Here is a 19,774-nt window from a genome sequence, read left to right on the forward strand (position 1 = left end):
TCACTGGTTTTAGTTATCTTTTGTTAGTATTTGTCATTCTTTGTTTTTGAAGCTAACAGGTCTATGGAAATTCTTTTGTGTTTCCCTTTTAGTTTTCTTTTTCTGCAGGCTTCCCATGTTAAGGTGCAGACGTGTAATAGGAAGGCGCAAGTTATGCAAATCTGTGTGTTGGTGTGAATGTGAATTTTTAAGTCTTCAGTGGCATTTCTATCTTGTTTTAGATTTGACTTTGAAAGTGTGGAAAGCACTGTGGAGAGCTCCATGGACAAATCAAAGCCATGGAGTAGGTCCATCGAGGACCTGCACAGAGGAAGCAACCTGCCCTCACCTGTGGGCAACAGTGTGTCCCGCTCAGGAAGGCATTCTGCTCTTCGGTAAGTTCCTTTAACCAGGAGGCAAATTTGGAGGGTAGGCTTGGAGAGGAGGTCCCTCACTTCTTTTGATGACCCTGAACAATGTATCTGTATGTCTTGCCTCAGTGATTCCAGATGAACATTCTTAAGGTGTTCATGGGATCACCACTTGGACAGTACTCTCTCTTCAATCACATAGCTTCTGGGAAACACCACATCTTCGTTTGGCACAGAAAGTGAGAAGATTCTGTTGGCAACTGGTTACACAGGGTAATCTCCACAGGCAGATGAGTTTCTGAAACCGGGTGGACGTTGACATTGTATCCTGAGTAGAGGCAGCCCTTTGGGATTTGAGGATCTGAGGATCTGAAGAGCCCTTTGTTGGTATTCATGCCCTTCTTCCAGCGGGAGCTCAGGTGTGTTTTCTGTGGGATGTGTTCTTAGTGATAGGCCAGAAAGCTGTAGTGAGCATTTTTATTAACAAGATGCCTTTAAGCAGTGTTCCTTTGGTTAGGTGTGCTTCAGTTGTATACCTTATATTTCTTCCTAAGGATTGACTCCCTCTCTGATCTTTCCTGACTGAAATACCACCATGCTAAGGGAAGAAGAATGCCAACCCCCTTTATCATTAATAGTTGCAATATCCCCAAAGGTTATTATTCACTAATACCTTCAATCATTCATTCATTTGACAATATTTGAGCTTCTATAACTTGCCTGGCACTACAATGCAAGTTAATTGTACATTGGTGGGTAACTCACAACTCCTGCTTCTCAACATAGAGATATCATCTAGAGCAAGTTCATAATGGTTTCTGTGTTTCCTGTGTTTAATTAAAAAAAATGCCATTAATAAGACCTTTTTTTCCCAAATGTTGCTTACTTTTATAGCTTCAGAATTTTATCACACTTATTTCAAGCATGATCTGGCAAGTGGACGTTGTTTCTCTAAGTGTTTGGATGTTGGGTCTTCATGGTTGAGTCCCTATGGCAGGTTGCAGTCTGTGAATATGTGGCTTTCAGTCCTTTTGTATTCATTAGCCTCTTACTTACCTCTTGTCCCTTTGACTTGAGTTTTGGTCATGGAAAGTTAAAACATTCTCTAATGAAGTCCAGTTCTGCTGAAGGAGTTGACATTTGAATATGACACTTCCAGTGGACCATTCAAATTTCCCTTGTTTAGACATGTCAAAAGTATCTATGGGTTTAGAATAGATTGGTTCAGTAATAATGAATAGCAGTGTTTCAAATTCCCCTCATGATATTTGCAGTAGGCCAAGGTCAACTTTATATATGGGTAGTGGAATATATGGGCTGATTAGAAAGTTAAAGAAAGACCAAATTGTGCCTCAAGAATTTCCTGATCACCTTGGTACTTGAATGAAATTCCTACTATTAGTACAACTACAATTATATGTAGGGGGTTTAATTTATGATATACGTTTTAATTTGGTTTTCTGTCATTCCTTACCTGGAAAGTATCATATATTGACCAGCTACCACTTTAGCAGGGATTCATTTATATGACCAATAATTCATTATGCCTAGTTCTGAGTTATTGAAGACTGCATTGAGAACACATTGTTTCTGGTAAATTGGAAGAGTCAAGAAAATATGGGAAACACCCCAGGTCCAAGGAAGGGTGTAACCCTGGACACTGGAAGGTGGAGTATAGGGTGATCAAAAGCCAGCTTGAGGGATGTGAGGGGCAGACCACGGATGGAAGTGAGCCTCAGGCTGGCTGGTGGTGACGGGGCTGAGAGGCTGTGGAGACAGCCAGCTGAAGATGAATGCCAGAGGACTTGGATTTCAGCTAAAGGACACTATTCCAGTTACTGAACTTTCAGCAAGTGGCCCTTTTGGAAGTCAAGATCTTCTTCAGAGAGGATTTCCTTGTGTAAAAAATGAACTTTTGCCCAGTCATCCTCTTGAATTGTCAGAAAAGAATTTCCAGCTCAACCAAGATAAAATGAATATTTCCACACTGAGAAACATCCATGGTCTGTTTGCTCCACTAAAATTACAGATGGAATTCAAGGCCGTGCAGCAGGCTCAGTGGCTTCCATTTCTTCCAAGCTCAGACTTTTCACTGGGTATTTTGATGGATAATGATGAGACTATTGGATCCATCACAAAGTGAAGTAACGAGAGGACCACACTTGATGGTTGAACATAAACTTGGTTTACTATAACACAGTTGTGCTGTTAATGAAAATAGGAACTGCATCTTGTTTATAGCTGTCTTTCTACTATAATTTGATGTACACAACATTAAAGTACGGACACATGAGAATTTTTGCCTAAATACTATCAGTGATCATTTGAAATTATTTGGTTCTTTGGTTCATGGCCATGTGACAATTGAAAACACTAAAGGAAAATGATTTTAAAGTGAGCTTTATATTAAAACGTTGGCCTTCTAAGTCTTTAAAAATCATTGCTAATGAATATTATAAATCTGCCTGCAAGTTCCAAATAAACCCATTTTCTAGGTATTCCATAAATTTAATTTTAGTCATTATCTATATTTGAATGTGCAGCCTTCATACCAGCATCTTTCAGAATAAATATTTGTAACTGATTTCACTGACAACTTCAAATTAAGAGCAGAAGATAATGTTTATACTTTATCCTGTTTCAGTATCAGCCATTAATACTCATAAGAATATTTGCTTTATTGATAACTATTTTAAATTACAACCATTCTTTGATTCTTTCAAGTTGAAAACTGTAAGTTCAGAGGTTTTGATTTTGGTCTTGTCTTTAAAGTAAAGAATTAAAAAGTAACCAGCAGAAGTATATTAACCTGTGGTTCTTTATAGATTTGATAATATATTAATATGTTACTAAGTAACACTGTTAAAAGTAAGCCTCATCTTTCCTTGTTCTTGCTTTATATATCACATATGCTTAATTTAAAAAATTACAACCTTCCTACTTACACTCACACAATAATTTCTTTAAAAATTTCACCATGCTTGTTCTTTCTTCTACGATATTCTTTATGAACCTGCTACACAAAAATTAAAGATTTTTAGAACATAAAAAAAAAAAGCTCAATCTATTTCACAGCTGACTCAAGGTGAATTGCTCTAATTTATTTTAAATTGGAAAGAAAGATCAAAAGTAGGAAGATAGCATGGGATGGAAATGCTATCCAGATAAACCCAGGAGCTGTAGGACATTTCTGGTTGGCGGGTGTGCTCGAAGATGACAAACTAAGAAACCAACGTCACATCCTTCTGTTTGTGTGTGAACAACTTCCTTTGACTCTGCTTCGTGAGTTCTAGTAACTCAAGAAAGTCAATATGGCAGTAATTTTCATGCCACTTGTTGCCCTGAAGTTGAGAATTTTGTTTTTGTTTTGAACAATGCATGTTGATGACATTCCCTCTCTTTTTGGTTCATGGATTTGTTCCTGAATTCTATTCTGTATTTGGTCATTTGATAGCACCTGTGACTTATAAAAACAGGAATCAGAAGTACAGGCATGTGGGACATGTTGCTTTTCATATACCCAAAGATTGTTTACATTTTTTTCTCTTCCTCCTTCTTCTCTCCCTTTCCTTCTCTGCTCCCCACACTTCCTTCACTTTTTGGCTTTCTTTTTGCTGCCCTTCTTTTTCTTTCTGTCCTCTCATTTCTGATTTTCTTCTTCTTCTCTACTTTTGTCCTTTCTCTTCCTCCTGTCTTCCTCGTCTTCCCGTCTCATTCACCTCTTACACCACCACCAGATTGGTTTCTCTGCCTGAGTATCTTCAGCTCAATTGCCACCAGAACTGCTTCTCCCCCTGTTGCCTCTGGAGCAGCTTCAGTTTACACACTGATGATGAGGCTTCAAACTGGAAAATCTCGTAAGTCACGGGTGAAAATGACACCCAAGGAGCTCACGGTGCATGGTGGCAGGGTATTATAACTGCTTTCCATGTTATAATATGATAACCTCGTGGCTTAGTGCCATCACCCTGAATTGGGATAAAGCTCACACTGTCTTTTAAACTGTGATTTACTTTGTTATCATATTATGATTCCTCATTTTAAGAATTTGAACTTCTAGTGTGTATTGCATTTTTATTAATATTACATTTTTTGAAGAGAAAAAGGGTATTAATTAATCCATAATTTATAAAGATGATTTATTCTGATAGCTTTGTTTTATATCCAAATGCAGATTTTTAGCTCGCTCATTCTAATCTCAAGATAATACTATAATCTTATCCTATAAAACTTGCTAAAAAGGCTTGGGAAAACTTGGAAGAAATGAGATTTAAGGAAAATTAAAATACTTATAAATGGGGTTTGATTGAAGAAAATAGGAAAACTGCTGTTAATATACAAGGTTTTAAAGCAAAATTCTAATGTTTACACACTCTCCTTCTTGTATTCAGGCTTTTACTAACTTTTAAAATTGATTACTAAGCATTTTATAGCATGGCTGCTACCTTGACTTTTATCACCTATGGAATTTGGAATTATCATAAATTGGTCAGGTTGGCAAGAGTAAACACGTTGATATTGATGCAGCGGAAACCTGGATGTGCTTTCCCCTAAGCATAGAGCCTGGTGTGCATTCAGTTAAGACAGATTTCTGTCAACGCGGCTATAGGTCTAGCTAAGTTAAATAGTGTTGTATATGTCCATAGTACACATCAGATCTATTAGCACAGAGGCTGCAGATGCAAGAGAAAGTAACTTTTGAGACTACCAAGGTTAATGTCATTAGACTTGAATAAGAGGCGACATAACAAATAAATGCCCTGGGTTTTTAGAGAAAGAGGAGGGTCTGGTGGAGGGGATAGAATTCAAACCGAGACTTTGGGTGATGGCAAGAGTTTGTCCCAGGGTGAGGGAAGGCCACTCCAGGTGGAGGTTGGGTTAAAGCGCATGAGCCAAACCTACTGTCAGAGAACAGGTGTGTTTGGAAAAGGTGGCCTTTTAGGGGTAGAGGGTTTGTGATGGAGGGTGAAGGGCTCTATAATGGAGAGAGAGGGACATAGACTTTCAAAGTTGAAAAGGGCCTAGGTCACTCCAACTGACCCTTTCCAGTTACATTTCCTTTAATATATTAAATACTATTGATATTTTCTTAAACTCCCCCAGAATAAGTTTTCCTGAGAGTATTATTTTAATGAAATACATTTCAATGAATAGTCATCATCTGACCACTTGCCACCTATATACTGAGTGGACTTACGTGAAGAGACAAAGGGTTTGAATTTAGGTCTGTCTTTATACATTTTAGCATAGTAACCCCATTCCTGGCAATGTTTTTCAAGGAAGTAATTTTAAAAAGTGTTTTTAAATGTGCACAAAGATATATATGTATGTATGTGTACATACCATTGATATAAAAGCTTTTATTGCATTTCTACTTTATAGCAGATGCTATTTTAAGAGGCTTTTGTGATTTAATTCTCACAGTGCCTCTATGAGATAAATAGTATTGCTATCCCTAATAATAATTAGTGGTTAAGCAGCTTGCCTGGAGACAGTAAATGAAGGAGGTGGGATCTGAAGTAAGGTTGTCTGACCCAAATCCCTCCTGGCTGTCTTCGCCTATGCTGTCGTTCTTGTTTATTAATGAGAGGATTCTTTTCCCCCAGTAAATATACTGTTTAATAACAGGACATCCACATGTGGTTGTACAGGTTGTCTCCTGCATATGGGTACCTCGTCTGAGGTGGGGTGGGGGGTGACCTTCTCTCCAAGCCCTGGGCCCACTGTGCTCTGCAAGGAAGAGCTTTTTGCTAATCTTTCCCAGAAGATTTGCCTTTTTCTAGTTTTGACAGAGGTGCCAGATGAGGTAGTGGAGACTATGGTCGATATGCTGAAATATTTTAGAGCCATTAGGAAATAAAGACATATACAATGTCAAAAAAAGTTTCCTAAATAGGACTAGTAAGATAAAAAAATTGTATAATTATACAATTTAATTTTCACCTATTTGCAAATGGGAAGACATTGAAAAGAAAGTTTACGACATGAAAATAGTGACTGTATTTACAGAAGGATATTATGAATGAACTTTTCTCTTTCCAACTTTTTGTTTCTAAAGATGTTTTAAAACGATGTGTGTGTGTGTGTGTTTAATATAAACCCATGAAGGAGAGGTCATATAATGGAATGCCTTGAATTTCAGAGTTTGCTTTTATCATATAGACAGTGTAACAGACAATGACTAGGTGGTCCATCTTTTCAGGCATCTAGGGTCTGGTGACTGCATTGGGTGGTGGTTGAAGGAAAGGATTGCTGAGGCAGCTAATGCTTAGATCTAAGAATGAGGTGCCTGAAGTTTAGAATATAGAGCAAAGGCCATATATGAGAACATTCCAATATTGACTTGGTGGTTGAAGAGATAAAGAAAAATTTTGTTCATGATTGATTAGAAGAGAAATAGAGCTGTAAATAGAAATAGAAAAGTTGGAATCAAGAAGGGGGCCTCAGATGAAATTTAGTTCAGCCCTCTCATTTTCTTGATGAGGTACCTGAGGTCCAACTCTGAGGCCTTATTCACCAAGGAGTTACCTGGTTCCTGTATACCTATGTCCATGGTCAGGCTAATGGCCCATATGGCTTACTGACCTTTATTGCAATGAATATTTCTGTCAAGAGCAGTTTTCCTGATCTCCGTGTAACAGTCATCCTTTTTAAGGATATAGGATATTGTCTTGCTTATAAAGTAAGGGAAATTTTAGAGGAGTTGAGCTCTTTCAAGCTCTTACAAGTTACTTTTTCTAACAAATAGTATTTTACCTTCAAGTATAATTATTGGGAAAAATTACTTAATTTCTTAAAATACAGTATCACACATAAAAAAGATCTTTGAATCTTACAGTCAAAAACCTAAAACTGAAGCACTTTTTTATCTTGATTTACAACAAGGAGGTGGAACACAGTTTTGTTCATTTTTCAGCTTATGGAAATTGGGAATGTAATTTGTGAAATGATTATCACCCCCTTCCCCTACTCCCAAATTATACAAAATAAATGTGGATCTTCATGGCCTTCATCATGAAGGTCACCTGTATTTTATCCTGCAGATATTCTTTCTCCTTGACACTATTTATTTGAAGTTTTCCCCATGGAAAACTTTTCCCCTTTAAGGGGTGAAAAATGACAAAGATAAATACAGTAAAAAATTTATTCTTAAGAACGTAAATTCCCTGTGTTTGCCTATTAGGTGGCAGGAGATGATTTCAATTTTCATTAATACTTAGGAGAAAAAGTACTGTAAAGGAGTGGAGGAGAAAGGCATGTAGTAGCAGGGAGACAATTATTGTACAGAACATCTGAAAATTATTTCTGAGGAAAGAAGAATGTTAACAGTACTCCTTAACTTGATGGACTGTTAACCTGAAGATTTGGGATTGCAGAAATTCAGTAACCGTCTATAAAATAAAGACTTTGTAATTTGGCAGACTTTCCAAAAATAATCTGTAACTGCAAACTTCCAAATTTTCTTTTCAGCACATTTGTAATTAACAGTACAAAAGACAAAAACAAACAAACAAAAAACCACCAAAGTGTTGGGTTGTGTGTTTCAGAGTTTTGTAATGTTTTATTGTTTATTTCAAGTTGTAAAAAAGAGAAAAATGTACTCAGGCTAAGATTCCAACTCTTCACTTTGGCCCTGCTAGTGAAATTGGTGACAGCTTTAATTATCACCTGTGGGTGCAGCATACCCAAAGTTTTTGTCAAGCATTTACCACTGTGAGTGAAGTTGACTTCACTTATTCTACCTCTTTATTAGATCTTTTTTTTTCCAACTTGTCAGAAAACTGACTGAAAGAGAGCTTGTGGAAATGGAAAATCACGACACCCAGCTAATGTTTTTTTTGGTGCTTTATCTCCCAGATTCTCAGACTGGTAGAGATGATAGGGTCTAGGACAAGCCTCATATGTTGTGGAGTTTAAAATAACAGTTGTAAATATTCAATAAGTGTTAGCTATACTGGATTGAAGAGAACAACTAAGGATGACCGAGCAATCCCTGGAGCCATGGTCTGGTGCCATCGTTGGCAAGATTTAATTTGTCAAAGGTATTTTGTCAAGTACTAAGCATACATAAAGATGTATTCAATAATATGTTTGTATGTGATTCATAGTTGATAAAGGATTTTTTCATGCTTGTATCATTATATCTTCATGAAAACTATGGGAAGTATTCAGGAATTATTAGCCCCATTTTACAGGTGAGGAATCTGAGGCTTAGAGAAGTTATGTCATAGTAAGTGGCAGAGCCAGGACTTATAAGCAAAGTTTTCTTACTTCTTTCCATTATATCACAGTGGCCTTAACAATCTGAGAAAAAGTGTAAATATTTTTGTGTGCCCAAGCATGAGTACATTAACATATGGTAAATGTCATATGAGAATAACAAAAAATGAGGATATGGAAGTTTAGAGGCTAGAGTGAAAAACAAAACCTAGAGAAGATTCACGAGACTTGGTCTGGGTAGGAGAGGGACAAGTAGGGAGAAGGGTATGAGCAGTGGCTTGGTGGTAGGACTATACATGGTTTCTTTAGGAAACACTGAATAAATTAGTCTGGTTAGAAGTAGTGTAGAGCCAATTTATGGAGTATTTTGAGTCAGGCTATGAAATTGTCATGTTAGCTCATTTAGCAATGATTCACTGAAGATTCAAGAAGCATGTATTGAGGGTTTTTGATTCATAGGCTCTGTTCTAGCTGTCATCTCCTCTAATGAGAAATATGGTTAGATAAACAGAAAATTTCAATAACTGATAAAATTCATTAGGAGTTTTGCCTTCCCCTGCCCTCTTCTCTTTTTTTCTTCTTCTCAGTCCTGCTACTCCCACTTTGAACTCTCTGGATTCAGTTGTTTCAGCTCTGTTTATCATTGCTATTGAGAGAGAAAAGTGCTTGGTTCTTTTTTTTTTTTTAGCATTATGTATATATATTTTTTGCAGATTTTATTGAGATATATTCACATTATATATTCCATCCAAAATTTACTGTCAGTATCACACAGTAACATCACCTAGTTGTGCAATCACACTCAATTTTCGACCATTTTCATTGCTCCAAAAATAAAATTATCAGATACACACAAAAAAAGAAAACCCAAAACACCCATATCCCTTATATCCCCCTATTATTGACCCCTAATATTGGTGTGGTACACCTGGTACTGTTGATGAAAGAATGTTAAAGTATTACTGTAAACTATAGTCTGTAGCTTGCATAGGTACTTTTTCCCTACTGACCACTCTGTTGTTAACTCTTTGTATGCATCATATATTTTATGAGCCTAATTGATAGAAAAAATATTCCCAAGTGGTGTCATGAATGAAGGTAAGAGAGGGGAAACCTAAAACCCCAAATCTTGGTTCTATTAGTCTAGACCTTGGAACCCAAAAGACTGGTACGATTGAGCCAAATTATGTAACATACTCAGTTGAACTTGGATTCCAGTTCCAAGAATGTTATAATTATTATTCCTTATTTATAGACGGATATAGGTTTGACCTCTGAATACTTTATTAAACTGAATGAAAACACTTTTTTGTAAAAGCAAATAAATACCTTTTCTTTTCCTTTGTTGCCATTAGGTCTTAGATATTAAAAATCCTGTAAAAGCTCCATAGAAAGCTTTATGAAAAACCTCTTTGCCAGAACTCTGGGAAAGTGTGGTTAGGTCAATTGAGAAAGCATTATTCTGCAAAGCTGTGCAATCTGTAGATAAAAGGAGCTTACAAGGAGAGACATGTATACAATCCACACATTATAATATGCTTATAAGTATGTAAAAACACAGATAAGAAAGACACACACACACAAAAAAACACACAAAAAAGAAATAGATGGTTGATCAAACTTATTTCAAGGCATCACTGAGTGAATAATGGCTGCCATTTTAGTATTTACTGAGTTACTTGGTACTTTACCTGTATTATGGATCTCTGAGGAAATCTGGCGTTTGACCCCATCTAGCTTTTGCTCATGAGTAATGGTTTTTCTTCTGTACTCTCAGAATTACCATAGACACACCACTATCACTTATTCTTAAATTTATCACCAATTGTTATTATTTTTATATTCCTAAGCATGAATGACTAGTTCATAGTTGCTGTAGATTGCTTGTTTGACTCCCTTACAATGGATATTGGTTTAAAGACAGCAAAACATTAACTCTAACCAGTAATCTAACTCTAGCATTACATTTAATGCAGGCTACAAATATGGATGTCACAAGTGAAAGTTCTGTGTGTGTGTAATCAGTTGTCAAACAGATACAAGAAAGCTGCTTCTCCAGGTTTTCTTTCCTGGCCTCACCATTCTTTTTGCCTTTTTTGAGTAAAAAAAAATAGGTTTTACTTCCTTGTCATTTCTTATTAGAATATGTAGACTTGCTGGAGTGCACTCATCAGCCATTCTGAAGGGCTTTGAACACAGGAGTGCCTTCTTTCCCTGTGCATCTGCCACCAGTGTTGTACAGATTGAGGGGCTCACTCCATGCTTCTCAGCAGATTGATCATCAAGGATGAAGTAGGTGGTTCAGATTGCCGTTGACACCTTAGCACTTAACAGGACATGTTCTGTTTAGGTTTCTTAAAAAGATATTTGTAAGATTGCTTCATTTTTTATGCCTATCACTTATACTTGCATCGACCTATAACGTCTTCATTTATTATTATTTCATTTACACGTAGCTGTTGTTGTGTATTGAAACATGCATAAAATAATACCAGTAATTTCTGTTTTGTTTTGATCCTTAAGTTAGTTTTATAATCTGTTCCTTTCCATATTTGAAGAGCTTTGTGAATTCTAATTGGCAACTGTTCTAAGATGGGACTTCATCTTTGAATGTTAAGGTATAATTTGAAATTTTAGTCCCATGCTTGGCAAATTGATGGGCAGTTCTTGAAGTTGAGGGAGAAGGCCTGAGAAATTTGGTGGTGTTATTTTTCCCTAAAAGGTTCCTGTCAAAATGACCTCTTAAAAAGCAAAATATCCTTAAAACTCTTGAAGAACAGCTCTCAAAGTTCTTTCACCATTACTGTTCCTACAAATGGCAGGAGTTCTGGAAATTAGGCTCAAGGCTGTTTTCTGCCTGTGGGAAATGCCTCTTCTGTGTACAGACAGCCAGATACCCAAAGGTCTACTTGTCAGCCTTGGAGAAGAAAGGTTCTCAGGTATTTAGACAGGCAACACACTCTCTACACAAGTGCGTATACACATATGACTGCATTGTTTCACACCATTTCATCGCCTTCGCTAACCAGTGTAGCCTGTCATGAAATCTCTAGGGAGCCCTTCTCCTGCAGGTCAGGTCAGGGATGAATCTTCACCAGACCCCACATTAAGGCAGGGCATAATTACCATTATCAGAGGGGGACCTGAAGAATAGGTTGGAGAGAGAAAATGTTTGTTTCCGAGTATATTTAAATTTTGTATGCCTCTTGGATTATTCATGTGAATTCCTTGCACTGGACCCAAAGCAGCTGCAAATTGAAGTGTGAAATTAAGGATAGAAGTTGGTTCAGGAATGCTAGGTTTTGGAGTCATCAGTGTGTAAGTAGGGTAGAAGGTACAAGGATGTTTGAGATGGTTAAGAGAAAATCAGTGAGAAAGCAAAGCGGAGAGGGCCAAAGACAGAACCTTGGAGAACTCCTCCATTGAAGGAACAGGCAGAAAAGCCTGCTAAATAGTTAGGTAGCAGTGGTTCTCAACCCTGCACAGCATGGACCAACAGAAGATTCTCTATACCTGGGCATTAGTTTTCTTTTTTTTTTTCCCCCATTAACTTCCCAGATAAAGCTATGATGCACAATGAGATTTGAGAACTACTGGTGAAGAGAAAGAGGACACAGGGAGTGTATTGTCACAGAAGCCAATTTCATTCCTAAATTACGGAAACATACACCATTAGCTGTTGACAGAATCTGGGATTACTCAAGACATATTACATGGGACAGGACAAAAGTTGATCTGCCTCAGTTATTCCTGGGAGACCAGAGAGACACTAGTGTAGACTCCACAAAGAATGGGAGGAACAGTCTCTGCTTTGGTTCAGCTCAAATAGACTCTGTTTTATATGAAGTTTCATAATAGCTTCAAGAAGAAAATCTTGTAGTAATTGGTTTTGCTTCATATAATCACGCAGAAGAACACATGCCAAGAGTATTAATTTACTGCAGTGGCAGCCATACCTCATACTGAGTCCATGGCCTTAATCCCTGTAAAACTCTGTTCTTTGTGGAAAGTTTACTCAAATAGCTAAACTAGGATGATCAGTGCTTGAGAAAGATGAAACTAGTGTAGCCCTAGAGAGCTGTGGCGTAGAACCAGATTGGGCCACCTTATCTACCCTTTCAAAGATAATATACAGATTGTATTTACCAGTGATAGCATAATTATGCAGTAGCACCTTGTACATAAAGTATTTGACTGCTAGGACTAGTTTCATTTGAGCTGTTTGGATTTTTAATTGGTGATAGGTTATTGCTGCAATTTTCCAGCCCTGCCTAAGTGAATCAGTGTGGCTCATACACTTGGAAGTATATCTGTTTTCTTGGATGTGTATGGACATTGCTAATCTCTGAATTCAGCCTTACTGACACCTAGACAGACATTTGCAAAACCAGGGAATAAGATTTTCAAGGATTAGGTTCTCTGATGATACTCAGTTCTTTTATCTTCTGTCTTGTGGTAGGGTTTGGGCTCATCACAGAAACCCACAACTTTGCTTTATCGCGGTAGAACTGGACCATCTCTCTATTTAAAGAGCCCTCTTAGGAAACATCTGTAGAGTGATAAAGGTGGAAAGAGCATTATGATCACAAAATCTAGTTAGCCCTCCATCTTAAGGCAGATCTAAACCTAGAGCATCTAATAGAGTTAGCTTTTTTAGGCAACTTTTTTTTCCTTATTGAGTATTACATGTCCATTGTAGAAAATTTAAAATATAGATGAAAATAATGAATGGAAGTATCTTGTAATCCCACTATTCAAAGAAACACGAGATAGGTGTATTTTACGTCTGCATTGGAAGTATTTTATGTTTAATCATGTTCATGTCACCTTTATGGCACTCCTCCCACATTTTTTCTATTTGTTTTATATTTAGCTCTTAAGTTAGAGTTCTAGCTAAAAACCAGTGTTCATGTGCCTAGAGACAGTTATCAATAATCTGTATGAAGCCAGCCAAATCTGGCTTGACTGAGAAAAAGTTGACTATATTGTGATTTTATGTATGATGATTTGCAAAAAACCATTTTCATTTGTGAAAGTGTGGCTACAAGCACTCCACTGTACTGCACTGTGTATGTATAATGTTTGTTATTGACCTCATCTTACACACCATATTGTGCATCATTTTGCCAAATGCAATGGTAGGGATGGGCTGGGGCTTGAGGGTGGACAGAGAATATCTTAGTAAAAGGGCTATCTATGTACATATGTATTGTTCCTAAACTAGATGGCGAGCCTTCAAAGGCAGAAGCAACGTTTTTATCTGTCATTTTCTCAGCACACACAGTAGATGCTTAACAAAACCAGTTTTGGGACTTAAACCAAAGATTTGATTTGATTTCTTTGACAGATGGAGAACACAAGGAGAGTACCAGGGGCCAGTTCTCCTAGATTGCTTGCCTTGTGCAGATGCCTATATTGTGGTAAACTGGAGCCAATAAATTGTTAACTTGGTCTAATTCCATTACAGGTATTTAGTGTCAACTTGAGGGAATTATTAAAACTGTCTCCACAGGGAAGTGTTTATTAGACACTATTAACACTGTGCATTGGAACTGAATTAAAAACCTGTCTCAAACCAAAAAAAGGTAATAATTTACTCAGATGATAATTAAAGCGAATAAGTCAAATATCTAATTACAGATTATCAAATTCCATAACATGTACATGCTGAGGGGTAGACTCATGCAAATGCTAACCCACCATACACTCCTTAAAATTTAGCCTTGTAGATTTAAGGCAATCCTAAATGGAGTCCTTTGAAAACACTTTGTATTTTGAGGTAAAGAATTATGCCATTTATCAGTGTGCATTTACTTAACAGGAGACTCTTATTTTAGAATGAGAATTCCAAAATAAAGAGCAAAATTTCCTGTAAATTGTCAAGAGATCTTACTTTCCCCCCTAAGCTTAGAAAGTGAAACAGTAGATCCTGGAAGGATGAAGATTTGAAGAAAGAAAATATTGGTTTGTTAAGATTTAGCAGAATGAGAAGGGCCGAGAGGAAGCACTTCGTCTCTTGGAGCAAATGAAAGTGTGCTGGCCTCGGGCAGGAGACCTCTGGGTCTGGAAGTGAAGGATGGTTATCCTGACCTCACAGCTCTGCCACTGTGCTCTGAGGGAGATGCTCAGATGCTGCTTGTTCTCAGCAAGCTGAGCCTTAATCCTGCGTAGTGAAATAATTATTGAGGGTGAAAAATGACACCGATTAAAACTGAAGCAGAAAACTCTGTCAGGATGACAGGATATGAACAATTGACAAAGGACAAACCAGCACGTATGACTGTGGGTGGTAGCTTGTTCACATGATAACCTGACAGATTGTCCATGAATCAGATGGAGAAGCAATTTGTAGAATGTGACTGCCCTTAATTCCAGTGCAGGGACTTGGGGCTCAGTCTGGTTTTTGTCTCTTCTCTAGTTCTTACTTGTCATGAGGACATGATTTCTTTGGGCTTCAGTTTTCTCATCTGTATAAAGAAAGGTTTGGAGTAAATGATCTTTTAGATCCCATTCAGCTATCAGTGCTATGATTTTAAACATATGAAGTCAAATGTTGCCTTTAGTTCCCCCTCCACTTTTGTATCAACCAAAAATTGGAGAAAAATAGTTTTTAAGCCAAATACCGTACACTTTAGAAAACAGCTTAGCTCTATTGCTTTTGAGCATAGAATATCATTAATAAATAAAATACTCATTGTTTAAATTTATTGACATTTATGTATTGTATATTTAATAAACTCTTTAAATATTGTTTAAATATTAATTGCTTAAATATATCCAAATCCTTAAATAACTATACATGTGGCATTTCATGTTAAATATATTTTAAATGTTGGTCCAGAAAATATATTTGGGATTAACTACCTATTACAACAGATAGAGAAGCCTTTTGTGTCAGTAATTAGCAAGTAGAATATTATTCTAATTAATTAATTTTTGCTGGTTTCTGCATTATAATGACCAAGACATCTTGGCTTCTTAGAAAAGGACTTACTACAGTATAGCTTAAGAATTGGATCAATAAATAAAAGGAAGGAAACTGCCATGTTTCTTAGCAGCTCTTAGGTGAACTCTAGTGATGTAATTGAGTGCTGGGAAATATCACTAAATGTACAAATTTAATCTACCTGCTGGAATAATTGGAATTTGTTTGGAAGTGATGCAGAAATATAGCACTTTGTAGAGTGATTTATCCCATCTCCATGAAAGAGAAGTTTACTTTAGTCAGTATGTCTTCTGCAGTTATTGCTTCACATAATTATCATTTAGCCAAGGGCAACTGGTTCTAATGAAACCACCTTTTTTCTTTTCTTTTCTTTTCTTTTTTCTTTTCTTTTCTTTTCTTTTCTTTTCTTTTCTTTTCTTTTCTTTTCTTTTCTTTTCTTTTCTTCTCTTCTCTTCTCTTCTCTTCTCTTCTCTTCTCTTTTCTTTTCTTTCTTTCCTTCCTCCCTCCCTCCCTCCCTCCCTCCTCCGCTCCTCTCCCCTCCCCTCCCGTGGATGACTTTTTCAATCAGTAATATCACATTCAATTAAAAATGAAAACTATCTCTATAAGCTATTGTGTATCTAACAAGTGATTCCGCTAAAGAAATACAAAACTGAGGTTAAAATAAATTAAGAAAAGTAGAAGAATGGAAAGAACTTCAATTGTAGGCTAAGATCACATATGCTTGGGTGAGACTGGCCTTGTGGTTACTGTTTGAAGACGTCCCAATGTTTGTGAGACATCCAAGAAGTATGTTAGCAATCATTCTCAGTCTGTGGTTATGGCCTAACGACACATTTTAAAGTTGTATTTTAGATGTTGATATTGGTCAGCTCACCAAAATCTGAATTTATTTCCTTAACCTCAACTTCTTTGGTTTTGCATTCAGAACTGAATCAGACAAACTTGCATTGCTGAAATTTTATTTCCAAGTGCGAATAAAGCAGAAAGTCCTTGAATAAAAGCCTTCTTCTAGCATGATCAGACTAAGTTTCTTCACATTCAGATTTACTGAGGCAACTGACTTATAGAAGAGCTTTTCAAAAATTTATTTGACTCAATAGTAGGCGTATGTGAAAGAATAATCGTTTTTCCCTGTTTGAGAGATTTTAAGGAGAAAAACAAATTAAAAAAGGCTGCTCAGGAGGTGGGGCAAGATGATGGAATAGGGAGGTGTGGAATTTAGTTAGTCCTCTGGAAAAGCTAGCATATAGCCAGAAACAACTAGTAAATAGTCTGGAACAACTGTTGGGGGACATCTGTGACCAAACACATATCATACTCCAGTCTAGTATGGGTGGAACAGCTGAGATCTCAACATAAGAATTGTAAGTAAAACTCCCCAAACTGTGGAGCTGGCACACTTCTCCCACCAGCATTGCAGGCTGAGCTGAAACACTTCCCTGTGGGAAAAAGAAGCAGTCTGCTAGGAGGAAGGGAAGGTAGCTCAACAAAGCTCTAACTGCGATTTTATTTAATAAATTTGTACTACTGAATACAAGCTATAAGCACAAATAAATCCAGAACAAGCAGGAAAGGAACCCAGAGGCTTCTCCTGGCAGAGAGGAGGTGGGGCTGATGGAAAAAAAAAAGATGTAAATAAATAAAACAGAGGCTTTTGGAGTCAGCTGAACTCAGAGTGCTGAAAAAGGGCTGTGTACTGTGAAAAGGGGTGCACACAGAACCAGACACCAACTCTGGTTTTTGTCTGGTAACTGAGGGGCTGGGTACTGGCTCTGAAAAAGGGATTTCTTTCTTTTTTCTTTTTTTAAATCCCATTCTAAGTAGCCCACTGGAAAGCCTCAGACATTTTTGGTTGTCAGTGTTGATCCAGGAAAGGGTAGAGTTAAGATAGGGAGATAAAGGAAGAAATCAAATGTAGGAGATAAATCCCTGCAGGGCTTATCTTCCCTAAGAAAAGGGGAGGCGGAGCCCAGCTCAAGTGGCTGCCCTCCCTCAGAGAACTCAGACCCTAGGGCCTGGGGAAAACAAAACAAAACTAATCAAAACAGAAACAACTTAAGCTTGGCTTCTGACACTCTCAGCCCCTGGCAGGGACATGGTCTACTGAGAATGAGAGGCAATGCACCTTTTTACGCCAGTGGGGAGCTGCTGGCTGACAAGAGCTACCTGCTGGGTCCTTCTGCTCTGGGGAAACTGACGGGAAATCAAGGAAACCAGATGCCTAGACAATAAAAAATTATGAATCACACTAGAAAAAATTGTCCAGTCAAAGGAATAGGGGGTGAGATCTTGTTGGTTTGTACAGGTTAGCATGAAGCCCCAGGACGATCCCGGAGTAATTTGGGCAGAGAATAAAAATGTATTTGCAAAGCCCCCTTGAGAGACTGGGGAAAAATTTAAAATATTAAACTTCCCCACCTGTGGATTCCTGATGTTCTCACAAGCACTGGGAACTACCATTTGTAGTAGGCCTAGCCCTCAATCTTGGGGCTTGCCCTTATGAAGCTTGACTGCAAAGGAAAGGCTAAGCCTACTTATAATTGTGCGTTAGAGTCACCCCTAGAGAATGTCTTTTGTTGCTCAGATGTGGCCTCTCTCTCTAAGCCAACTCTGCAGATAAACCCACTGCCCTACCTCCTACATGGGATATGACTCCCAGAGGTGTAAATCTCCTTGGCAACGTGGGAAATGACTCCCGGGGATGAGCCTGGATCCAGCATTGTGGGATTGAGAAAGCCTTCTTGACCAAAAGGGGGAACAGAAATGAAACAAAAGTTTCAGTGTCTGAGAGATTTCAAATGGATTGAGAGGTCATTCTGGAGATTATCCTTATGCATTTTATAGGTATCCCTTTTTAGTTATTAGTGTACTAGAATAACTAGAATGAAATACCTGAAACTATTGAACTGCAATCCAGTATCCTTGATTCTTGGACAATTGCATAACTATGTAGCTTATATGGTGTGACTGTGTGATTGTGAAAACATTGTGGCTCATACTCCCTTTATCCGGGGTATGGACAGATGAGTAGAAAAAGGGGGACAAAAAGTAAATTAATAATAGCAGGGGAAGAGGAGTATGAGATGTTTTGGGTGCTCTTTTGTACTTTTATTTTTATTATTTACATTTTCATCTCTTGGAGTAATGAAAATGTTTAAAAAATTGATTGTGGTAATGAATGCACAACTATATGATGATACTGTGAACTATTGATTGTACACTTTGTATTACTGTGTGGTGTGTGAATATATTTCAATGAAATTGCAAAAACAAAAACAAAGGGCTGCCCAGCTGAGGAATTTTAGACAAATCTGTCCATTCAGTTTTCAACTCCTGACCTCTGTTTGTGGGACTTTTGAAAGAATGTTAATATTAATAATGCCTGCCTTTAAATTTTTTAATTCAGTTCAGAAGGAAGGACTATGACCTATTTTGTGGAACATTTCTGCCATTGACTACAGGAAAGTAGTTAACAACTTTTTGAAATCTGCTTTTAAAAATAAAGCCATGGAATTGCGTGGAAGAATAATCCATGTTTCTGCTGCGAGGCAGTAATTTAAAGCTCGTTTGGAAGTTCTCAGTGTCATCTGTATTGAAGCTCTCAGTAGTGTCATCTCTTCTACTTTCATCATGTTACAGTCACTGCTTTACTACTTGCAGGCTCTGATAAACCTCCATAAAGGAGAATTTAATAGCAGAGTGTTTAGCTATGTAGGGTCTATGGAATGAGTTCTCACACTGAAACATCTTAACCCCTTGAAGGACTGGCATATTTCCATCTAAGTTTCAGCTGTCATACCAGATTTGGGTGAGAGATGGAACTGTGAAGGCATTTGCAAACTGTTTAAAGTTTTAGGGTCTACCATCACAGCTGATCTCCGAGTTGCTAATGAATTATCTTGCTTAAGCTTAAGGTCCGAAGCAGGGACTCCTGAGACCAGTAATGGAAAGGTACAGTTAGAGTCCAGACAGATGATCGTATAAGCTAAGCGTCACCCCCTCCCTAGTTGGTGCAGGTTAACTCACTATGCCTCTTGCTTCAGATCGCCTCTGCAACTCTAACATGACTTACAGATTGGGAGCCTAGGATTGTTAATAAATCTCATGTGTGATCTGATTTATTACATACTGTGAGTGGGATTTCATTTCATGGTCCATGGATATCTGATCTGATCAGACAAGATGATAAACAATTCATAGAATGGTCTTGGCTGTGCAGTCTGTGGAGTTGACTTTGTGGTGGTGGGTTTGTCCT

At 37.6% G+C, this 19,774-nt stretch overlaps 2 protein-coding genes across 9 annotated transcripts in view; both read left to right on the forward strand.

Annotated features, from left to right (window-relative positions):
• Positions 1-19,774, forward strand: part of FMNL2 (formin like 2) — a 337,731-nt gene that overhangs the window by 239,346 nt on the left and 78,611 nt on the right. For all 8 annotated transcript variants that reach the window (XM_037849116.1, XM_037849118.1, XM_037849120.1 and 5 more), the window contains exon 6: positions 222-374. In XM_037849116.1, coding sequence (XP_037705044.1) covers positions 222-374 — 153 coding nt within the window. The remainder of the gene's footprint in view (positions 1-221; positions 375-19,774) is intronic.
• On the forward strand, positions 405-2,761 carry LOC119544070 (proteasome maturation protein-like). Its single transcript, XM_037849126.1, has 2 exons — positions 405-769; positions 1,902-2,761. The coding sequence occupies exon 2, from the start codon at positions 2,140-2,142 to the stop codon at positions 2,491-2,493; it is 354 nt and encodes a 117-aa protein (XP_037705054.1). The 5' UTR covers positions 405-769; positions 1,902-2,139; the 3' UTR covers positions 2,494-2,761.

This window comes from Choloepus didactylus, chromosome 9, assembly GCF_015220235.1.
Source record: "Choloepus didactylus isolate mChoDid1 chromosome 9, mChoDid1.pri, whole genome shotgun sequence".
Classification (NCBI taxonomy): Eukaryota; Metazoa; Chordata; class Mammalia; order Pilosa; family Megalonychidae; genus Choloepus; species Choloepus didactylus.